Source organism: Mus pahari, chromosome 19, assembly GCF_900095145.1.
Source record: "Mus pahari chromosome 19, PAHARI_EIJ_v1.1, whole genome shotgun sequence".
Classification (NCBI taxonomy): domain Eukaryota; kingdom Metazoa; phylum Chordata; class Mammalia; order Rodentia; family Muridae; genus Mus; species Mus pahari.
Window position 1 is genome coordinate 39,906,619 of NC_034608.1, and position 21,069 is coordinate 39,927,687.

General features: G+C 43.0%; 2 protein-coding genes across 2 annotated transcripts; one reads left to right on the plus strand and one right to left on the minus strand.

The window, feature by feature from the left end:
• Positions 1-12,766: 12,766 nt before the first annotated feature.
• Positions 12,767-16,597, minus strand: LOC110337135 (beta-defensin 15). The gene is made up of 2 exons (XM_021219890.1): positions 16,513-16,597; positions 12,767-13,016 (listed from the first exon to the last, which is right to left on the minus strand). The coding sequence occupies exons 1-2, from the start codon at positions 16,595-16,597 to the stop codon at positions 12,826-12,828; spliced, it is 276 nt and encodes a 91-aa protein (XP_021075549.1). The 3' UTR covers positions 12,767-12,825.
• Positions 16,598-19,140: 2,543 nt separating this feature from the next.
• LOC110337177 (beta-defensin 12-like) lies at positions 19,141-21,069 on the plus strand. The gene is made up of 3 exons (XM_021219934.1): positions 19,141-19,225; positions 19,585-19,626; positions 20,945-21,069. The coding sequence occupies exons 1-3, from the start codon at positions 19,156-19,158 to the stop codon at positions 21,067-21,069; spliced, it is 237 nt and encodes a 78-aa protein (XP_021075593.1). The 5' UTR covers positions 19,141-19,155.

Consider the following 21,069-nt stretch of genomic DNA (forward strand, 5'->3'; position numbering starts at 1 on the left):
TCAGTAACCCCAGCAGGACTGAAAGTCTCAGGAATCCTGAGGGTTGCCTGCAGCTGAGGGTGAAGCTCATTAACTCTCCCTCCTGCTGTGTGTCCTGAGGCACTTCAGTGCTGTTNATTGGTGCTCATGCTAAGCTCTGAAGAGATTTGGCTTTCATTCTGGCTGCTCTGTTTTATTGCCTCATGCCTGTATTGCTGTAACTTTCTGCTTAGAGAGTCTGATTGTTCTCTGACAACATAGCATATGAATCAAATGAGGAAGACCAAAGGAGGAAGAAGCCTGACAGCCTAGTGTTCCTCACCAGATCCACTATATTCATATCAGCTTTATTTAGAAAGTCAGGAAACAACATAGATGTTCCTCAATAGAAGAATGGATAAAGGAAATGTGGTTAATCTACACAATAGAATACTACTCAGTTATTAAAAATAAGCACATCATGAAATTTCCAGCAAATGGATAGAAATAGAAAAGATCATCCTGAGTGAGGTTTCCCACGCATGATATGTTCTCATTTATAAGTGAATATTGCCCATAAATAGCCAGATAACCATGTTACACTGAGCAGATCCAAAGAAACCAAATAATAAGGAAGGCCCAAGGAAGGATGTTTGAATCTGTCTCAGAAGGGGAAATAAAATAGACAACAGTGGTTGGTAGAGGGAGGCAACTGGGCGGGAGAGGGAGTGAGGAGGGGGCTAGGGATGATGATCAGGTGTGAGGAGGGGTGAGAGCGCTGGGAGTGAGAATGGAAATCAGTAGGACATATACGTGGGACTAGCCAGAGACCTGGGATAAGGAAGGTTGCCTGTAGTTTATGGGGGTGACCCTAGTTAAGACTCCTAGCTTCTGGGGATATGGAAACTGATGTGGCCACCTCCTGTAGCCAAGTAGGTCTTCCAGTAGAGAAAGGGGGACATCAGCCCATCCACAATACCTTCAACTCAAAATTTCTCCTACCTCTACACCATGCACAGGGATAAAGGGGGAACAGAAATTGAACAAAGGGCCAACCAATGTCTGGCTCCAACTTGAGACCCATCCAATGTGAGAGAGAATGCCCGTGAACATACAAGAAGCCTAAAGAGCTCCAAATAGACTGGACTAGAAAAGAAATTCCTCCCATCACATATTAATCAAAACACCAAATGCATGAAACAAAGAAAAAATATTAAAAGCAGCAAGGGGGAAAAGTCGAGTAACATATAAAGGCAGACCTATCAGAATTGCACTAGGCTTCTCAGCAGAGACTCTCAAACCCAGAAGATCCTGGGAGATTGTCATATAGACCATAATAGAACACAAATGTGAACCCATGCTACTATACCTAGCAGAACTCTCAACTAACACAGATGGAGAAAACAAGATACTCCATGACAAAAACAAATTTACTCAATATCTTTCCACAAATCCATCCATACAAAGGATAATAGATGGAAAACTCCAATATAAGGAGGGAAACTATACCCTAGAAAAAGCAAGAAAATAATCTTTCAACAAACCCCAAAGAAAATAGCCACATGAACATAATTCCATCTCTAACAACAAAAATAACAGGAAGCAATTACTTTTCTTTAATTTCTCTTAACATCAATGGACTCAATTCAACAATGAAAAGACATAGACTAACAGACTGGATACACAAACAGGACCCAGCATTTTACTGCATACAGGAAACATGCCTCAGTGACAAAGACAAGACACTTCCTCAGAGTAAAAAGCTTGGGAAAAAAACCTTCCATACAAATGGTCCCAAGAAACAAGCTGGAGTATCCATTGTAATATTGAATAAAATTGACTTTCAACCAAAAGTCATCAAAAAAATAAGGAAAGACACTTCATACTCATCAAAGGAAAAATCTACCAAAATGAACTCTCAATTCTGATCATCTGTGCTCCAAATGCAAGGGTACCCACATTCATAAAAGAAACTTTATTAAAGCTCAAAGCACACATTGCACCTCACACTATAATGGTAGGAGACTTCAACTACCTCTCATCAATAGACAGATCAGGGAGACACAAACTAAACAGAGACACAGTGAAACTAACAGAACTTATGAACCAAATGTATTTAATAGGTATCTATAGAACAATTCATCCTAAAACAAAAGAATATACTGTCTTCATAGCACCTCATGGTACCTTCTCCAAAATTGACCATATAATTGGTCACAAACCAGACCTCAGCAGATATAAGAGATTGACATAATTCCATGCATTCAATCAGATTACTACAGAGTAAGGCTGATCTTGAATAACAACAAAAACAACAGAAAGTCCACATATACATGGAATCTGAACAATGTCCTACTCAATGATAACTTGGTCAAGGAAAAAATAAAGAAATTAAAGACTTTTTAGAATTTAATGAAAATGAAGGCACATGATACCCAAACTTTTGAGACATAATGAAGGCAGTGCTAAGAGGAAAACTCATAGCTCTGAGTGCCTCCAAAAAGAAACTGAAGCAAGTATACATAGCAGCTAGCATGACAGCACATGTGAAAGCGCTAGAACAAAAAGAAGCAAATACACCCAAGAGGAGTAGATGGCAGGAAATAATCAAACTCAGGATTAAAATCAACCAAGTAGAAACAAAATGAACTGTATAAAGAATCAACAAAACTAGGTGCTGGTTCTTTGAGAAAATCAACAAAATAGATAAACCCTTAGCCAGATTTTTCCAGAGGGCATAGAGACAATACCCAAATTAACAAAATCAGAAATGAAAAGGAAGGGGGCTGGAGAGATTGCTCAGCAGTTAAGAGCACTGACTATTCTTCCAAAGTCCTGAGTAAAATTCCCACCAACCTCATATTGGCTCACAACCATCTGTAATGGTATCTGATGCCCTCTTCTGGTGTGTCTAAAGACAGCTAAAGTGTACTCACATAAAATAAATAAATGGCTCTTTAAAAAAAAAAGAAATGCAATGAAAAGGGGAGATAACAACAGAAACTGAGAAATTCAAAAACTCATCAGATCCTACTACAAAAGCCTATACTCAACACAACTGGAAAATCTGAATGAAATGAGCAATATTCTAGACAGATACCAAACACAAAAGTTAAATCAGGATCAGTTAAATCATCTAAGCAGTACCATAACTCCTAAAGTAATAGAGGCAGCCATCAACAGTCTCCCAACCAAAAAAAGGCCAGGACCAGATGGGTTTTGTGCAGAATTCTGTCCGACCTTCAAAGAAGACCTCAAACTATTCCACAAAATAGAAACAGAAGGAACACTACCCTATTCATTATATGATGCCACAATTATGCTTATTCCTAAACAACACAATATCCAACAAAGAAAGAGAACTTCAGACCAATTTCCCTTATGAATATTAATGCAAAATTACTCAATAAAATTCTTGCAAACCAAATCCAAGAACACATCAAAATGATCATCCATCATGATCAAATAGGATTCGTTCTATTGGAAAGATCAGGAATTCAAGGCCCATACCTAAACATAGTAAAAATAATATACAGCAAACCAGTAGCCAACATAGACTAATGAGGAGAAATTGAAGCAATCCTACTAAAATCAGGGACTAGACAAGGCTACCTTCTCTCTCTCTCTCTCTCTCTCTCTCTCTCTCTCTCTCTCTCTCTCTCTCTCTCCCTATTCAATATAGTACCCCAAGTCCTAACCAGAATGATGAGACAACCAAAGGAGGTCAAAGGGATACAAATTGAAAAGGAAGAAGTCAAAATACCACTATTTGCAGATGATATGATAGTATGCTTAAGTACCAAACTGCATGGTATTGGTACAGAGACAGGCAGGTAGATTCCAGAATGGATGGTGTTACTCTGGAGATATGTCTGAAGCTAGCAAGCCTTTGGTAAGATAGTGTATACACAGCCTACATATGAAATAACTTATCATGTTCATACACAAGAGAACTCCTAAACCTGATAAACAACTTCAGCAAAGTGGCTGGATATAAAATTAACTCAAACAAATCAGTAGCCTTCCTCTACTCAAAGGACAAACAGGATGAGAAAAAAAATAGGTAAATGACACCCTTCACAAATAATATTACATACCTTGGTGTGACTCTAACTTAGCAAGTGAAAGATCTGTATGACAAGGACTTCAAGTCTCTGAAGAAAGACATTGAAGATCTCAGAAGATGGAAAGCTCTCCCATGCTCATGGATTGGCAGGTTTAATACAGTGAAAATGGCTAGACAGTGTTCTGTTCCTTCAAAGCCTCCCAAGTTCCCATATTAACAAAATAGCATTGTAATATTGCCACACAGCATACTGTCAGAAAGAACTTATGATCCCCACTATGCCTGCCTATATTTGTGGTGTGACAATTGCATTTCCTTTTCCCCTTCCCTCAGTGAACTAAGCTCTTTGAAACAGGAAGTGATTTCCAAGGAAGCAGAGATTATGATAGGGTGAGGAAGCAGTTAGAGTTGGTGGCCCTGTATCTACTGAATAGCATCAGGAATTTGCCAGCATTTAATTGTCATCCATATCCACTGACCCTTGTCTCTGAGTCAGAAATGACTTTGAGATTAAGGGCATTCAGGAGCTACCAACTCCTCCAGGCTTTGTGGATTTGGAGCTGGCTCTGGGGTAGGGCATGGGGACCGAGAAGAAGCCTGGATATGACCAGAAGAGTTCAGGAGAATGCTTGGGCTTCTGGCACGTTGCCACTCCCTTGTATCTGTCCCCACAGGAAGTAGCAAACAGCTTAGCCTGTCCTCTGCCTGATTCCCAGGAAACCTGCCAGAACTTCACCTGACACCCGAACTTAGCAAGTATTCAACAAATTCCAACTGAGAAAATGACCTCTAAGGCTGGGGACAGGAACCAGGGTAGGAGGAGACTCTCCTCTGGTTCCTGCTTGAGTCCAGTGGGACGTTACCATAGTGAACTTGGACAACTCATCTCTTGGCCCCTCAATACTCCTATGCTTCTGAGTCCCTCAAGGATTCAGTCTCAGCAGAAGCTGCAGGATCTCCTGACTTTCCCGACATCTAGGGAAGACTGAACCACCCGTGTCATGTCTCCACAAACAGGGATGCTCACCTCATCCCATCCACACTGTCACCTCCCATTACATGGGCTCAGTATTACCCAAGTGGATGAACTTGCCTTGATCTTGGGTGCTTGGCTTACCACAGTAAGGGGGAGTGCTTGGAGGTAATCGTTTCATTCTGTGATTCAACGGAGACCCAATTACTCCTCAGGCAGGAAATTCATCCTTGGGGAAACTGGGAGGTTCAGTGACTGGTTAATGAACGAGGCACTGGACAACCCTGCTGAAATTAAGGATATTTAGAAACTCTCTATTTAGCAACCCAAGAATATAGAACACATTTCAACAGTGAGTGAGGCTTGACAGGAGGCTGGAACGAACTGTGAGGGATTCACATGTATTCTTTATTTACCCACATTTACATATGTGTGGGAAAAATGGGATGAGTGGTATGTGACGAAATGTACCAGGAACAATGAGTACCTCAACAACAAGCTCAGCCTCCATCATGAACATCATGAATGCACTTGCCAAGATCCCTAAGTCTAAGCCTCAATGTCCTCTGTATAACATAGAAGAATGAGGAGGAATCCTTCCTCTTGGAAAACTAATGCCACCAGTCCATCTGAGAACCCACCTCACTGACTTCTCCGAAGCCTTATTAGGTAAATGTGCTCTGGGCTGCAGTGCACACTGATATCTAACGGTGGCCCTAGACATCTATACCTAAATCAACAACTACAGCAAGAGCCTGGGCCCAAGGACTAAGCCATGTTTCATGGCTGCAGAGGGGACTGCAGTCAGTAAAGGGCCCCAGGTTGGTGGGCAGCTGCTGTAGGCTCTCTTATAGCTGAGCTGGGAGTGTGGGCTGAGAGCCTCCAGACAGAGTGCATAGCCAAAAAGGTCACCAGAAGATGTTTACATCCCCCACTGTTCCCAGAACAAACTTTTGAGTTGTGTGGTTTTAGTTTACTCAGGAAGTAAATGATATGCCTGAACACTTTAAGTGGGCTTGATAAATAAGAGAATTCAAGAAGGTAAATTAAGATGAAAGGCATGAAGGGTCAAAAATAAATGTGATTAGCACATCAGCAGCTTCCGTAATTATTTTTCAATAGCTTTAACATAAGGCTCTAATGCTGATTCTATGCTGTCTGCAGAATACGTTTATCTTAGTGGAACACTACTGTGCATGAAAACATAAGACACATCAGCTGGGCAGGTCTCCAGATAGATGAATTTAAAGCATCTGTCACTGCTCTTTCTTCTCTTGTTCAGTCTCCCTGGGTTTATTCACCTCTCCTTTCTCCTTCATCTCCTTTGACCCTCTTCCTTTTCATTTTAAGTCAGCTGGAGGGTGTGACCAACAGAATCCCAGGCAGAGCATCTCCTGGGTGAGACTGCTCCTGTGGTCCCCATTGTTCTAATGGCTCCTTATGTTCTGCTTTAGGACATGCTCTGGGAATGATGGGGTGACCCATAAAGATTTATAAACTTCATAATCTATTGGAAAATGAGTCAACTACCCTGACCCAAGTCTTGGTGGCTACTGGAGAGAGGCCAGTTTAATTTATGGTGACACAAAAAAAGTTGTTTAAAGAGAAGTCACTTGCCATTATGGATGGGGTGGGGGCAGGGAGTACAAAGCAAATGTAAACTGAAAAGTGGTCAGGCTTCAAAATGGCAGCAGGAAGCAATGATCGTTCTGAGCCCAGAGATTATTGTTGGCACTGGTAGAGGAAAGGACTCCAACTAGATTTACATCTAGTTGGACTTCCATGTTACACCAACAGCTCCCAGGAAGGGTCGCTATGGTAACACTGTGCGAACGTGTCTCATTTGCACACACATTTTGTTTGAGCAGATAACACAACTTAGACTATTTGTTTAGTTGAAAATACTCATCTCAGTACGGAGAAAAGCATGAGTGGGTTGAGAACAGAGCACAAGCATGGGAATCCGTGGAAGCAAGAGCGTGCAGGAGGCTGAGTCCTGGGAACAGGGGTGCACGCAGGTCAGCAGTGTTACACAGCAAACACGGCCTTAGACCTCTGGATGTACTCAACACTATGATGACGCATTGTCTGGGACACCTCATTCCCCTGTACCCATTAGATGGTATGAAGTAAAAACAATGGCTCCAGTGCTAAAGAGAACATATGTTGCATATCCTTGTGCTGATTGCAATATGTGGCTATGTACATGTGAAGATCTTCAGTATTGTCGTCTCTTTATTACCTCCTGGGTGGCATCTCAATTAATCCTGGAAATGTGAATGTAGAAAGGGAAAAATCCAGAGTAGCCAGTTTGGTCTCAGCAGCTTTTGTAGAATTAAGTTTGACCTTTAAAAGGTGCCAGAGAGGAGACTCACAGGTGAGTGAGGTAAACCTTGCGATGTGAGTTACCTTGTTTTGAGATTTGAAATTTCAGTGTGCTAATAGAACCATGGATGCTGTGGGGAGCACCTCCATTAGGGCTGTGGGGAGCACATCCGTATGGGCACATAAGACACTCAGGGAGAAAGAATTTCACACTGGGGAAAGACAGTAGAAGCTTCTTTGGAAAGGGAAGTCAACAGAAAATCTATAGGATAACAGTAAACGAGATGGATTGCAGAATTAGACAAAGGCTGATGTGCTTGTGGACACACAATAGCAATGGGTGTTTTGATTCCTTCACTTTTCATGCATGCATGGAGTCACAGAATGTACCAGTTTTTCCAATATCAGTTTGTTCTGCAATGGTTTTAGCCTTCCTAAAACTGTTCAAGTGATATACAAAGGGACAGAATAAACCTTCTCATAAGAATTCAAAGAAATAAAAAACTCCTTTGAAGGACTAAAGACCTAAGTGTTTAGGGTAGGGAGTGTTACTCCATGGAAACCCCCTATCACTTACCCATTTCTTCACCTAAAACAAATGCCAGAGTAGATGATCCCTAAGACGCTGAGGATCCCTGAGATGCACTTAAAATGCCACATTGCATGATTCTCGGAAAGGAACTTCCCATTCTGTTTCACGTAAACTGACCTCTAATGGCTCCACATAGATTTTACTGCTGAGTATCTTGTAGAAGAGAATTGTGTGGGTAAATGGGTTTGATGCCCACCATTCTGTAGAAGCCTCTGAATCAAAAATAAAGGACTAAAAACCATGCCATGTCAAAGAACAGTGGGGTAGTGTGTGAAGGCCATGAATGCCAGCATGAGTTGTCAGTGCGGTTTGGGAACAGAGAGCATGTGAGGTAAGAACAGCAATAGTGGACACTAAGCCTGCACTTGGGGGTTGTCCCAAGAGACCAGGGTGTGGGGACCAAGAGTGAGCAAATGTGGGGAGTCATTGAAACAGTCTTCGCCTTTCCAGAGAACAGAGGTTCTGGGATTTGATTCCCACCCCTGTCCACAGGCAAGACACACATCACCAGACACACATCACAAGACACAGATCACAAGACACACATCACAAGACACACATCACAAGACACACAACACTTAGATGTCTGCATTAGCCCTAGGGCACCATTCCTGATAATTTTACCTTTAGAAAAATTAATGGAGTATTTCAGAGAAAGTATAAATGCCTGGCCTTGAAAGTCCACATCCTTGAACAAACTCTCCTCACCCTGGATCACAGATCAGACAGCAGCACTTTGTTCATGCACCTTAGCTGGAGGGTGCATGTGCATGTCCTCAGAGCAACAGTTTATAACCACTCCCCCTTATGCAGTAACAGGGCACATCATCAAATCACCTGGTTGGGGAATGCAATAGGCAAGAGCTAGACAGGGAATAGAATTGATCTCTAAGGTACCTTTAAGGTGGAATAAAGGTTAAGAGGGAGAGAACAACATTGACCTGTGTCTTAAATGTATGATACAAGTTCATACTTAAGAATAGGTTGGAGCAATGGGACCAGGTCAAGAAGACCTCAGGATTGCTGACTAGAGACCCCAGAGAAAGATGGGCACACATCAGCAGATGTGCTGCAGCCCTGCTTCCATAGTGTGTTTGTGTACCAACTGGGAGCAGTCTGTGTGTCAGAGCATTTCACTCAGCAAATGTGTGTGAGGTGCAAGTTGCCTGGTGTGCTTTTCACAATAGATGTATGGGAGTCGTTAAGAAGCACTACAGTGAACACTCTTGAAATCGTGTAGGAAATGGATTGAATCTGCTTGGCTGTGGAAGGGAACAAGCCCTGGAAACACAGCCTTCAAGTTCATGCTGTAGTGGGCAGTGGTACCATCTCTTATCTCCTGCCACTTATCGCGCGCGCACACACGCGCGCGCACGCGCGCACACACACACACACACACACACACACACACACACGCATGCACACAGGCACGCACAGGAACACACATGTAAAGTATCCACAGATGAATGTGATAGCTAGTGCAACAAAGAAAACAAAATCAAAAGTATGCAAGTGTAGAATAAATTGCTCAACAGCCACGGGTTTCTATAGTTTCTGTGGTTTTCTTGCTACTTCTTTCTAGTTGTATCTCAATTGCCAAGGCACAGGAAATTTATTTTCGAGGTTTTGTATTTGTGACGACTTGTTTTATGTTCTAAATATAATCTGTTTGGACAAAGTTTCTGTGGGCTGCTGAGAAGAGTCAGTTCTGAAGTTGCTGGATGGGACAGTCTGTACGTGACTTGATTCTGAAGTCGCTGGATGGGACAGTCTGTACGTGACTTGACCCATGGCACAGCTTAACCTTGCCGTTTCTGTTTTAATTCTCTTGTCTGAAATGTTCAACTGTTGGTAAAAGTTCAGTATTGAAATCACCCACTGTTACTGTGTTGGACCTGTCTGCCCTTTAAACTCACAGTACTCATCCTATGGCATTGGGTGAATTAAAGCTCCATGCATATATTGACCGTCATTACATCTTCAAGATCATATATCTAGATTGTTTCAATTATTAATGTATAGCAAGTTTCCTTCTCAGTCACATTTGTCTTTTAGGTAACAAACTGTCATATATTTCTTTATAATCCTGTCAATCTCTCTCTTTTAACCTGGGAGTGAACACACAGGGTTATATTTGATAGGTTTTTACTAATTTATCCATATTAGACATCTACTGGCTACTGAGTCAATAATATAACAATGTCTGATTTTTGTCATGTAAATGTAGTAACTCTTCAGCCTTGCCTCCGATCCCCAGTATCCTTTAGTCTCCAGCCTAGTCTATTTTTTTAAAGATTTATTTGTTGTTATATGTAAATACACTGTAGCTGTCTTCATATATGCCAGAAGAAAGCATCAGATCTCATTATAGATGGTTGTGAGCCATCATGTGGTTGCTGGGATTTGATCTCAGGACCTTCGGAAGAGCAGTCAGTGCTCTTAACTGCTGAGCCATCTCTCCAGCCCTCCAGCCTAGTCTATCTGTAATGCTTTTCATTTGATGCACTGAGCTTTCGTTCCTTCGATTTCCACTCTGTTGTTCTGTTGCTTTTTCAGAATCTTTATGTCTCTGATTAATTTCTCACCCCAGCAGCTGATCTCCAACTCCAGGTTAGGACTTGCCTGTTTTCTTCATTTTCCTGTTTATTTGAATCTGAAGTGAGTTTATTGATCATTTTTTATTTATTTATTTTAGATTTATTTATTTGTTATATGTACACAAGTGCTCTATCTGCATGTACACCAGCATGCCAGAAGAGGGCATCAGATTCATTACAGTTGGTTGTGAGCCACCAGGTGGTTACTGGGAGCTGAACTCAGGCCCTCTGAGAGAGTAGCTGGTGCTCTTAAATGCTGAGCCATCTCTCCAGCCCTATGGTTCGTTTTGTTTGTTTGTTTGTTTTAAGTAGATTTGAATTCTTTGTCTGTCCTTTCATCCCCTGAATGCTTGAATTTAACCACTTCAGAGTTGTGAGCTTTTAGCAGAATCACGATTCCTTCCTTTTGCTATTTCTGTGTTTCAAAGCTGTGGTTTGTGTATTGTTGGGGATCAACTCTGGCTGCTTGCTCTATGGGGGTCATGGGAGTGAATGGTCTTCTCTGGAGGACTTAATTATTTAATCCCCAATATCTCTCAGAGAAGTGAAGCAAACTGCAGTAACATCAACAAACTAGCTACAAAAATCAGTTACCTAAGGCCAAAGACCAACCAACCACACTGGTAACCATAGAAAATCATACGCGAAGAAGGAGAGAAAAGTGTCTGATGATAGACGAATGCAAATAAATGAATCAGATAAAGGCAGGAGGAGGGACAACATTTAAGTCTCTTACAATAAAATTAAAGCTTAAAACAATACTAAAATATAACAAAAGAGGGGGAGATAGGGTGGAGGAGGAGGTGGGAAAGGAGGAGAGAAAGAAGAAAAGGGGAGGGGAGAGGGAGAGGGAGGAGAGAAAGAGACCGGTGTTAAAATTGACAAGGAATTTGAGAAGTTTCTCCCTGGGCCTCAAGTCATGGAATTTTCCAGCATGGGGAGGGGCAGAAGTTATCTGGCTCTAGTCTTCCCCACTGTTCTACATAAGACTGCATTCCGGCTGAGAACGATCCCATGTGGGCTAATTGCTGTGCCAGTGTGGACTGAGAGCTGTGCCTGTGTGGACTGAGGCCGAAGCTTCACCTCTTCCCACACCTGGACCACTGCTGGCCCCCAGAGAGCTTTGCAGGCTGGGCTCTTGTCTCAGAGGCCCTCAGTTTGTTTACCCAGAGTGAACAAATGCCCAAGCCTGTGACTGTGGTTTCATCTCCACACAGCCTGTGAACCAGCATGGGAGAAGGGGGCTGTTTCTCACCTGTCTCTGTGTATCCTCTGGTTCTACATCCTTCTCAGCTCTTGTATCACCTGGTTTTGGTTTGGTTTGGTTTGGTTTGGTTTTGGTTTTTTTCCAACACACATGTCTGACAGTGTAGACACTGTGAGTGTAAACGTATCATCCCTTCTCATTGCATCCCACTCTTGCACACTTCTTTTTCCCACAAGGTCTCCTTCCTATTTTCATGTCCTACTGTCTGTGGATGTGTGTGCAGGTAGCCACAGCAGTGTGTTCATAATGTTACTGGTGTGTCACATAGAGAAGACAGCATGTCTAAGACCCTCCCCAACCTCCATCTCTTATATTCTTTCCACTCCCTTTCCTGTGACGTTTCTTGGGGCTTGCAATGAGTGATATTGATGTCCCTGCTTAGGGACAAGTCAGAAATTTGACCATTCATGGGGTTCTGTGTTAAACACTAATCACTGTACAAAGATGATTCTCTGACCAAAGTTGAGAACACCATTGATGTACTATGTAAGCATAAATATTTAAACGCAGTTTGGTGCCACATCCATTTAGCACGGCCTGGGGAGTAGGTTCTTCCCTAGTTTCGATAACTCCCCAGTCATAGGTTTATACCTAGGTTTCCAGCACTAGGTTTTTATTCCTTCCGATGGCATGGGCCTGGCATCCAATCAGAGTCCAGTTCCTTTCCAAACAGCCATGTCACTATTGTTCCAGTGGGAGCATCTTGCCTGCAGATTGTTTTTATTTAAGATTCATTTTATGAGTACATGTAAGCTGCCTACATGCTCATTTCTCCATGTAACTAATTCCTTTCTTCCTCCCTTTGGTTGAAGCCGTTGGCCAAGGCTAAGCTATCCTAGTACCCTTGTTTTAGGAGAAATAAATACCATGGAGCTTTGGGATAATTGCCTCTCAAGTCTATAGAAAAAAATCAAGTACAGAGGGAACACCGAGTTCAGATGGCTGCTCTTGGCCTTCAAAGAGGTGACGAGCTGAAGAGTCGCAGCCGTTTATTTTCACTGACGCATCTGCTTCCAGCAGGTGCCACAGCAAAAGGACAAAGCTAGTTCATCCCCAAGTCCCCATATGGCCCGAGCCTTCATCCAACTTGTTGTCCTTGCTGCTTCCACAGGGCTGCACTGTCACACAGCACTTGAGATTCTTCTGGCAGAGAGCAACGAGTTCTTCGTTCTTCAGACAAGATGCTGTGCATCTCCCATTAACCCTGGTGCATTTCTCATCGAAAAATGCATTCTTGGCTACACAAAAGAAGAAACCCCTGCGCAGGTTAATTTTTTTTTCAAATGTGGCTAATTACTATCTGTGATTGCTGTCTACCGTCATCAACAATCTCTTTAAAATTGTGTCTTAGTTCCTTTAGACTCTTGTAGATGAATTGCTTGCATTTTCTATGTGATAACCCCAACTTTTGTTCATACAAGGTGAAAGACCACAAAGAATCCGCAAACACCCGAGCAGTTTTGATTAGGACTTTGGAGGACAGAAGCTAACATTCTTTTATACTAATGGACTAGAAAGAAGATCAGTAACTCAATTCATAAACGCTATCACATCCTGGAGCATCCCTTATATGCTTTGAAAGATTGCTACCCAGGAAGAGAGCAAGATCTAAGTCTGGGGAGACGGCTCAAGGCTGGTGTTAAAGCTGGACATAGTACTACCGGCAGATCCAGCCATACCTCTCCTGGGCATATACCCAGAAGATGTTCCAACTGGTAATAAGGACACATGCTCCACTATGTTCATAGCAGCCCTGTTTATAATAGCCAGAAGCTGGAAGGAATCCAGATGTCCCTCAACAGAGGAATGGATACAGAAAATGTGGTACATTTACACAATGGAGTACTACTCAGCTACTAAAAACAATGAATTTGCCGGGCATGGTGGCACACACCTTTAATCCCAGCACTCGGGAGGCAGAGGCAGGCGGATNNGTGAGTTCCAGGACAGCCAGGGCTACACAGAGAAACCCTGTTTCGAAAAACCAAAAAACAAACAAACAAATAAAAACAATGAATTTATGAAATTCTTAGGCAAATGGATGTATCTGGAGGATATCATCCTGAGTGAAGTAACCCAATCACAAAAGAACTCACTTGATATGCAGTCACTGATAAGTGGATATCAGCCCAGAAACCTAGAATATCCAAGATACAATCTCCAAAACACGAGAAAATCAAGAAGAAGGAAGACCAACATGTGGATACTTCATTCCTCCCTAAAATAGGGAATAAAATACCCATAAAAGAAGTGACAGAGACAAAGTTTAGAGCTAAGACGAAAGGATGGACCATCCAGAGACTGCCCCACCCGGGGGTCCATCCCATAATCAGCCACCAAACGCAGACACTATTGCATATGCCAGCTAGAACTTGCTGAAAGAACCCTGATATAGCTATCTCTTGTGAGACTATGCAGTGCCTGGCAAATACAGAAGTAGATGCCCACAGTCATCTATAGGATAGAACACAGAGACCCCAATGGAGGAGCTAGAGAAATTATCCAAGGAGATGAGGGGTCTGCAACCCTATAGGTGGAACAACAATCTGAACTAATCAGTACCCCCAGAGCTCGTGTCTCTAGCTACATATATAGCAGAAGATGGCCTAGTCAGCCATCATTGGGAAGAGATGCCCCTTGGTCTTGCAAACTTTATATGCCCTATACAGGGGAAGCCAGGGCCAAGAAGTGGGAGTGGGTGGGCAGGGGAGCAGGGTGGGGGTAGGGTATAGGGGACATTCTGGATAGCATTTGAAATGTAAATGAAGAAAATATCTAATAAAATAAGTTTTTTTTAAAAGTGGAATTGTATACCATGGACAAAAGCTTAATGGAGAAGACCAAAAGTGAAGAGGCCTGGAGTATATCCAACTCACAGTGATGACCCAGGAAGAGTGAAGACGAAGAACGTGCTTGTCCACGGGTTTCTAATGGGCCATCACAGGTCCCCAAGTATGGGTATCTCGGTCACATTCCACCGAAATCCCACTGTAAAAGTCAGACACTTTAGGGAAGGGGGCATAGTTGAGGCCAGCTCCCTGTGACTTTTATTTGTTATTTTGCATGAAATTGCAGTGCTTGCATTAGCCCTCAAGAGAGCAGACCGCCGCCGCATGCTAAAGGCAGACAATCCACATTTCCAAGGTCAAAGTCTCAAGAGTTACTGACTTGCAGTACATGCCACGGAGATGTGGAAAGTGCATAGACTCCATCCGATGTGAATACATAAGGCCGCTCACTCACATGTATGCAAATCCTAAATCCCAGGGGTGATGACTCTCACATTCCAGCCATTGTCTACTGTCTGAAAATCAACTCCCAAGTATAAGGAGCCCATGGTTTCAGAATCCTTTAAACCCTGGTCTCCTCTGCAGTATTCAATATTTTCTCTGCTCTCCTAACACTGTAAGGTTGTGTCAGACTAGAGCTTCAAGACCTTACTCTACCAAGAGAACTTTTAGCATATCCAGTTCACAATGATAAACCAGCAGCTTTTGGACCAAAGGACCATCTTTGCCTACAGCTTTCTAATGAGTCCAAATGGAGTCTCTGCATGTGTGGTGCATTTGGTACAACAGATAATTTTATACTGTATAATCTTACATTGTGTTAACTATGTAGTATTCATGAACAGTCTTAATATCTATCCTCAGTCTCTGATGTTCACATCAGTGCTAGCAGGAAGCATGACTTATCACTTATCTACTGAAGGTCAAGATCTCCGAATCTTGATGCAGCATCCACTCACCTAGGTCTGTCACAACACAGATCAGGGGTACATACAACTAATGTAAAATTGTTCGGTAACACACATGAGCTGATACAGCACTAGTACCTAGAATAAAGTTAGATTCACTATGACTCCTTTGAGTCCCCTTCTTCAGCTCCATAGAATTGGCAAGGGTCTAGTCTTGTTCCTTAATTTTGGAGGAGAGGCAGCTACATCTTTTCAAACTTGCCAAAAGAGTAAGAAAGTACAGAGAGCTCTGATGTGGAAAGGATGGATGTCCCATACAGGTCACACTGTGAAACACAGAGTACCAATACTGCCTTACCTGTATGTCCCTGAAAAGAAGCTTCACCCATGTGAGTCCCAATCTTCATGCACAAACAATATACATGTGGTACATATTTCAAGCCAAAAAAGAAAAATGGCTCTGAATATCTCTAAATTAAAAGTGCAACAGAATTTTCCTCCAAGGCCCTGGCTTTGGAGAAGTAAATGTGTTTATTATCAGGACTCTGCAACACAGCATCCATCTTTAGATATGCATTAACAAATGGCTGTGTCCAGTGTGTGCATTTGCCTGGTGCCATGATGGATATGGACATGGAACCCTACCACTTTCTTCTTCCATAGCTCTTCTTCTATCTCTTTGTTATCTATTTCATTCTATACTTACATAAACACATTTTTTAAAAATCTGTGCATTTCTTCATTTTAGTTCTTCCTTTGTTTTTGCTAATGAGCATAAAGTCAGGCATCAAAAGCCTCTTTTCTGGTGATGCTCTTGAACTTACCCAAACCTGTGACAACTTAACGTTATAGAAAAGGCAATGTATCCATGCATGATTCATTGATGACAAGTCATAGGGAAGTTACCTTCTGCAACAACTGTTATCTTTCAAGTCCAACAGACCAAAGGTATCTAAAATCCTAGGGTTGATCACATGTGGGCATTTTCAGGATAGACCTTGTGTCACCCTCCATGTAAAGATGTTCATTTTCTTTACCTGGGTCCAGAAAGAAGAGAACAGCAAAGAGAAATAAGAATGTCTTCATGACCTGAAGGGCTGCGAGGGTCAGCACAGTGTCCATGGAAAAGGGCACCAACACCCACCCACCTTTATATGCTTCTCCAGAGCAAACAGGGCCTTGATCAGGGAAGCGTATCAGAACAAGTGACCTGCTGCATGGAGCCCAACCATCTCAGTGGGTGTCGCTCAACCTACAGTGTATAGCTGGTTTTTTTGGCTCTGGAAAGTTCCCAAGAAGGAACATAGGCATGAACGTAGAGCAGAGGTGGGCAGAGGTGGATGGCTGGGTGCAGGTCATGTGCTAGAAGAATCTGGAGTCCAGTCCTTTGCATTGCTAATCCTCACTAGGTTCCATCCCTAGTGGCTGCAGACCACGGCTATAGTGGGAGTGTATGTACACAAGACCCCATGTTTCAGTGAAGAACTGGTGCCCGGTGGTCAGGTGGACTCTGAACTGCAGAGTCAACCTTTGTGAGCTGTCCACACTGAGGAAAGAACTTGACCTAAGCATGTACCCAATCTTTGTTTTTAAATTTTGAGCTTTGCCTCATGCAGCCCATTTCAAGTGTTTTGTTTTGTTTTATGTTGTATATGCTTTTATTTGTCTTTTGAGAATTTCACACAGTATATTTTTAAAGATTTGTTCATTTTATTTATATGAGTATACTATAGTTGTCTTCAGACACACCAGAAGAGGCGGATCCCACCACAGATGGTTGTGAGCCACCATGTGCTTGCTGGGAACTGAACTCAGAACTCCTGAAAGAGCACTCAGTGCTCATAACCACTGAGCCATCTCTCTAGCCCCTCACACAGTATATTTTGATCACATTCTTTACCCTCCCATAACTCCTCCCAGACCTTTCCACTACCCACCAAACTTCATGTTGTCTGATTTGGGTTGGCCAACTACCATGAGCATAAGGCCTGTCCTGGAGTGTGGTTGATATACCCAGTATCACCACAGTGATGGAAACTTATTTTCCCTATCCCAGGAGCTATCGATTACAAATAAGTAGCTTCTTGTCTAGGTGGGAGCTCTGTGCCCACTTCCCCTTTGCTCTTCGTCTAGCTTATACTGTGCAGGTCTTGTACACACTGTCAGCCTCTATGAGGTGCGTACCAGCCTTGTAGTACCTGGAGCAGTCCCTCACCAATGTCTACTCGTCCTAGCTCTGACACTCTTTCCACCTCCTCATCCACATAGATCCCTGAGCTTTGAGTGGAGGAGTGTGATAAAAATATCCCATGAAGGACTGAGCACTCCACAGTCTCTCTCTCTCTCTCTCTCTCTGCACATTGGCCAGTTGTGGAGCTCTGTGTAAATTACTACATAATGCAAGAGGAAGCTTCTCTGGTGAGGGTCAAGGGATGCTCTGATCTGTGAGTATAGGCTATGTCATTAGAAGTCAGATTGCTATACTACTTAGCAGAGTGGTTGTTCAAAGTTATAATGAAATATAAATGTGATGATGATGATGATAATCAGACATTCTGCCAAACACTTCTATGCCATGTGCAATGCATTCAAATGCCCAATGAGGCTGATATTATCAGTATAACCCAATTTTAAGGATAAAGAGACTAAGATTTCAAAAAGTGTTAACCTATCCAAGGTGGTCTACTTGGTAGGTATCTGTGTAACTACACAGTCTACATTTTTCATGTGTGTGAGAGAGAGTGAGAGGAGGGCACTGAGAATTGAATGTAGGCTATGTGTATGTCAGGCAAACACTTTTCTACTGAGCTACACCCCAGCCCCTCTTTACTTATTTTAGATTCGAGTATCACCAAATTGCACAGGCTGGCTTTGAACTCACTGAACTCACTGTGTAGCTCAAGCAGGCCTTTAGCTTGTGGTGCTTCTGCCTCAGTCCCTGGAGTAGCTGAGTTACAAGCCTGTGACAGACACCAGGCCTGCCTTTGTCTCCAAGACTGAAAACCAGAACGTCATGTAACTATAAGCATCAAGGTGGCAATAAGCAGGACACAGCTTGGGGGTTGGCATGAATATCCCTTTTGATGCCCATGGTTTTCATTATTAAAGGACGTTGTGATTATAACTTTGGTCTATGATGAGATTCAAAGCTACCTTAGCAAAAGGTCTGTTACTCCTCACGTTCTGCTGAACAATTTATAAATCCAGCAGTGAGAATGAGGAGGGTCAGTGTGCACATCTATGGATCACCTTCCAGTCCCCACCATAGCTCTGGAAGCACTGGGAGCATTCAAAGTGCTCCTGAGTTGAAATCATACTGGGTCCTCAGGACAAGCTACAAAGGCAATACTTGTGCTTTGTTCCTTGAGAAGTCATGGAGACCTATCAGGATTTGCCCCCTGCAATAGAAGTGTGTGCACAGCCCTGAATTCTCCAAGTCTTGGACCAATGTCCACTCCATTCTACAAGCTGGTTAGGCATGGAGAAGTAAGGCTTTGCTGGCCCAAGGTTATAACCCACTGCCCCAGCTCTTGATACTGGCAAATGGAGCATGTAATTGTGCTTTCTTTATTGATTCACTTCATCAACCTAGAACATAGCCCACTACATTCCAATATAAACGCTTTCTTGTCTCCTCAAAGAAACCCTGATTTTGTGTGTTGAAGAATCTCCCCTCAAACATGGCTCTGTGCAGAGAGGTGTTCTATTTTGGTTTTGCTTTGTTCTTCGTTGTAGCTGAACTGCCATCAGGTAAATCAAAGTTGATGGGATTTTGATGGGGTTGGGGGGGGCGCAGTGGGCAGATCATGAAACCCAATGATTCTTCCAGGCACCACCCTGAAATTGAGAGTAACTCTCCTCTCCCTGGAGATTTCTCGGATCTGCACTCATGTTTCCTAAGAGTCAGCTGAGTAGAACTTTAATTTTTAGTTTATTGGTTTGTACATTGGTCTTTCTGGCTTCCAGGAGTGCTGGTCTTGAGAAATCCAATAAAGACAGCAGCCATAACATCAGTAGTCCCTCACGAGCCATGGAACATGTACAAGAGGTTTCATAAAGTCTCATTGTTTTAATATTCTTTCCTAAAATGCATTTTGTTTTAAATTTAGGTTCCTGGGCAGGACTTGAGTATTCCCAGTCATTTCCAGGAGGTAAATTACGTTTTACTTGTAAATTTCTCCTTCTCTCTTGGGGACTCAGGCCCAGTTAGCTATCTTTGACTGATGAAGCCAAGGAAGGGAGGTAGTTATGAAAGGACTGAGTTCTGGTCCGTTGGCTCCATCTTCTATGACTATTATGGCCATGATCATATTTATATTTTTCAGTGACATTTCTATTAATTTAAGGTGCTTAGGTTCAACCTCCTCCCCCTATCAATTAGCATTACCCAGAGATCCTGGCTGCCCTTCACTTATGACCTAACTTGAATGAGGTCTACATGACGGCATCTGCTGAATGAGGAAGATCACATAGAATGGTGCAGATGGTTCGTGAGGCACCACCCTCATTAGAGAAGCGTTGTTTATAACGGTTAGTCGTAAGCTTTGGGTGTGCACCAGAGGTTCTCTTACACTGGAAGACAGTTCAATGCAAATGCAATTAAAAGAAATATTAGAATATCCTTGGAGGTCTGGAGAAGTGACTCACAGGTTAAGAGTGCCTGCTATGCAACTATGAGGACCCAAGTCTGGACTCCAGCACACACACAGTGTTGCTTGAGCTTGTGACCCCAGCACTATGGGGGTAGAACTAGGAGGTTCAAGGGCAGAGCTAGGTGGTTCCCTGGGAACCAGAATAGCTAGGCAAATGAGCTAAAGTTCAAAGAGAGACCCTGCTTCAAAGCTGAGAGTGACAGAAGAGGATGCCCAAAACCTTTTTCTAGTTCTGAAGAATAGATGTTGCTGTCACTTACGTCGGGCTGTGAAAGACAATAAACACCTGGGGGACAAGGGTGATGGTTACCTATTGTGTTTAACTCTCTTCAGCTCCACACTGTGGTAAACAAATGCTGTGAGGTAGTGCTCTTCTTACAGTATGAGTGTCTGTGTGTGAGTGTGTGTGTGTGTGTGTGTGTGTGTGTGTGTGTGTGTGTGTGCATTTATGTGTTGAGCCCATAGGTCAAACTTAAATGACATTCCTCAGAAGCCACCCACCATGTTTTGTGATACAGAATCTACCACAAATTCAGCTGGGCTGGCCACTGAGATCCAGCTGTCCGTGCTCCCCCGGCTGAGGACTGTGAGTGTACACAAGTGCCTGGCTTTTTACCTGGGTACGGAGGATCACACTCAGGGTCCCATGCTGACCCAAGAAACATTTTGCCAGCTGAGCTATCCCCAACACCTCTGGCCTAATTCTAGAAAACACTGCTGGCCATACACGCAAACACTGCCTGTCAGGAGGCCTTAGATATTCTTCCCATTCCCGCAAAGTTCCAGCAACCATCTCAGCAGCTCTTTCCTGGCACAGGGGAGTTTGCTGTGTGCGAGACATGCAGGCTCGGCTGGGGGAAATGCAGGAGGACATGCACCGAAAATGAGAAAATTGCCGGCAGGTGCAAGCTGAACTTCTTCTGCTGTCGGGAGAGGATCTGA

Bases quoted from the DNA above. Each gene is read 5' to 3' on its own strand.
- LOC110337135 (XM_021219890.1), bottom strand. From the start codon at position 16,597: ATGGACACTGTGCTGACCCTCGCAGCCCTTCAGGTCATGAAGACATTC. The intron at 13,017-16,512 runs GTAAAGAAAATG...TCTTTTGTGTAG, and splicing joins TCTCTTCTTTCTGGACCCAG to CCAAGAATGCATTTTTCGAT.
- LOC110337177 (XM_021219934.1), top strand. From the start codon at position 19,156: ATGGCTCTGTGCAGAGAGGTGTTCTATTTTGGTTTTGCTTTGTTCTTC. The intron at 19,226-19,584 runs GTAAATCAAAGT...TTTTAAATTTAG, and splicing joins TGTAGCTGAACTGCCATCAG to GTTCCTGGGCAGGACTTGAG. The intron at 19,627-20,944 runs GTAAATTACGTT...TTCCTGGCACAG, and splicing joins TTCCCAGTCATTTCCAGGAG to GGGAGTTTGCTGTGTGCGAG.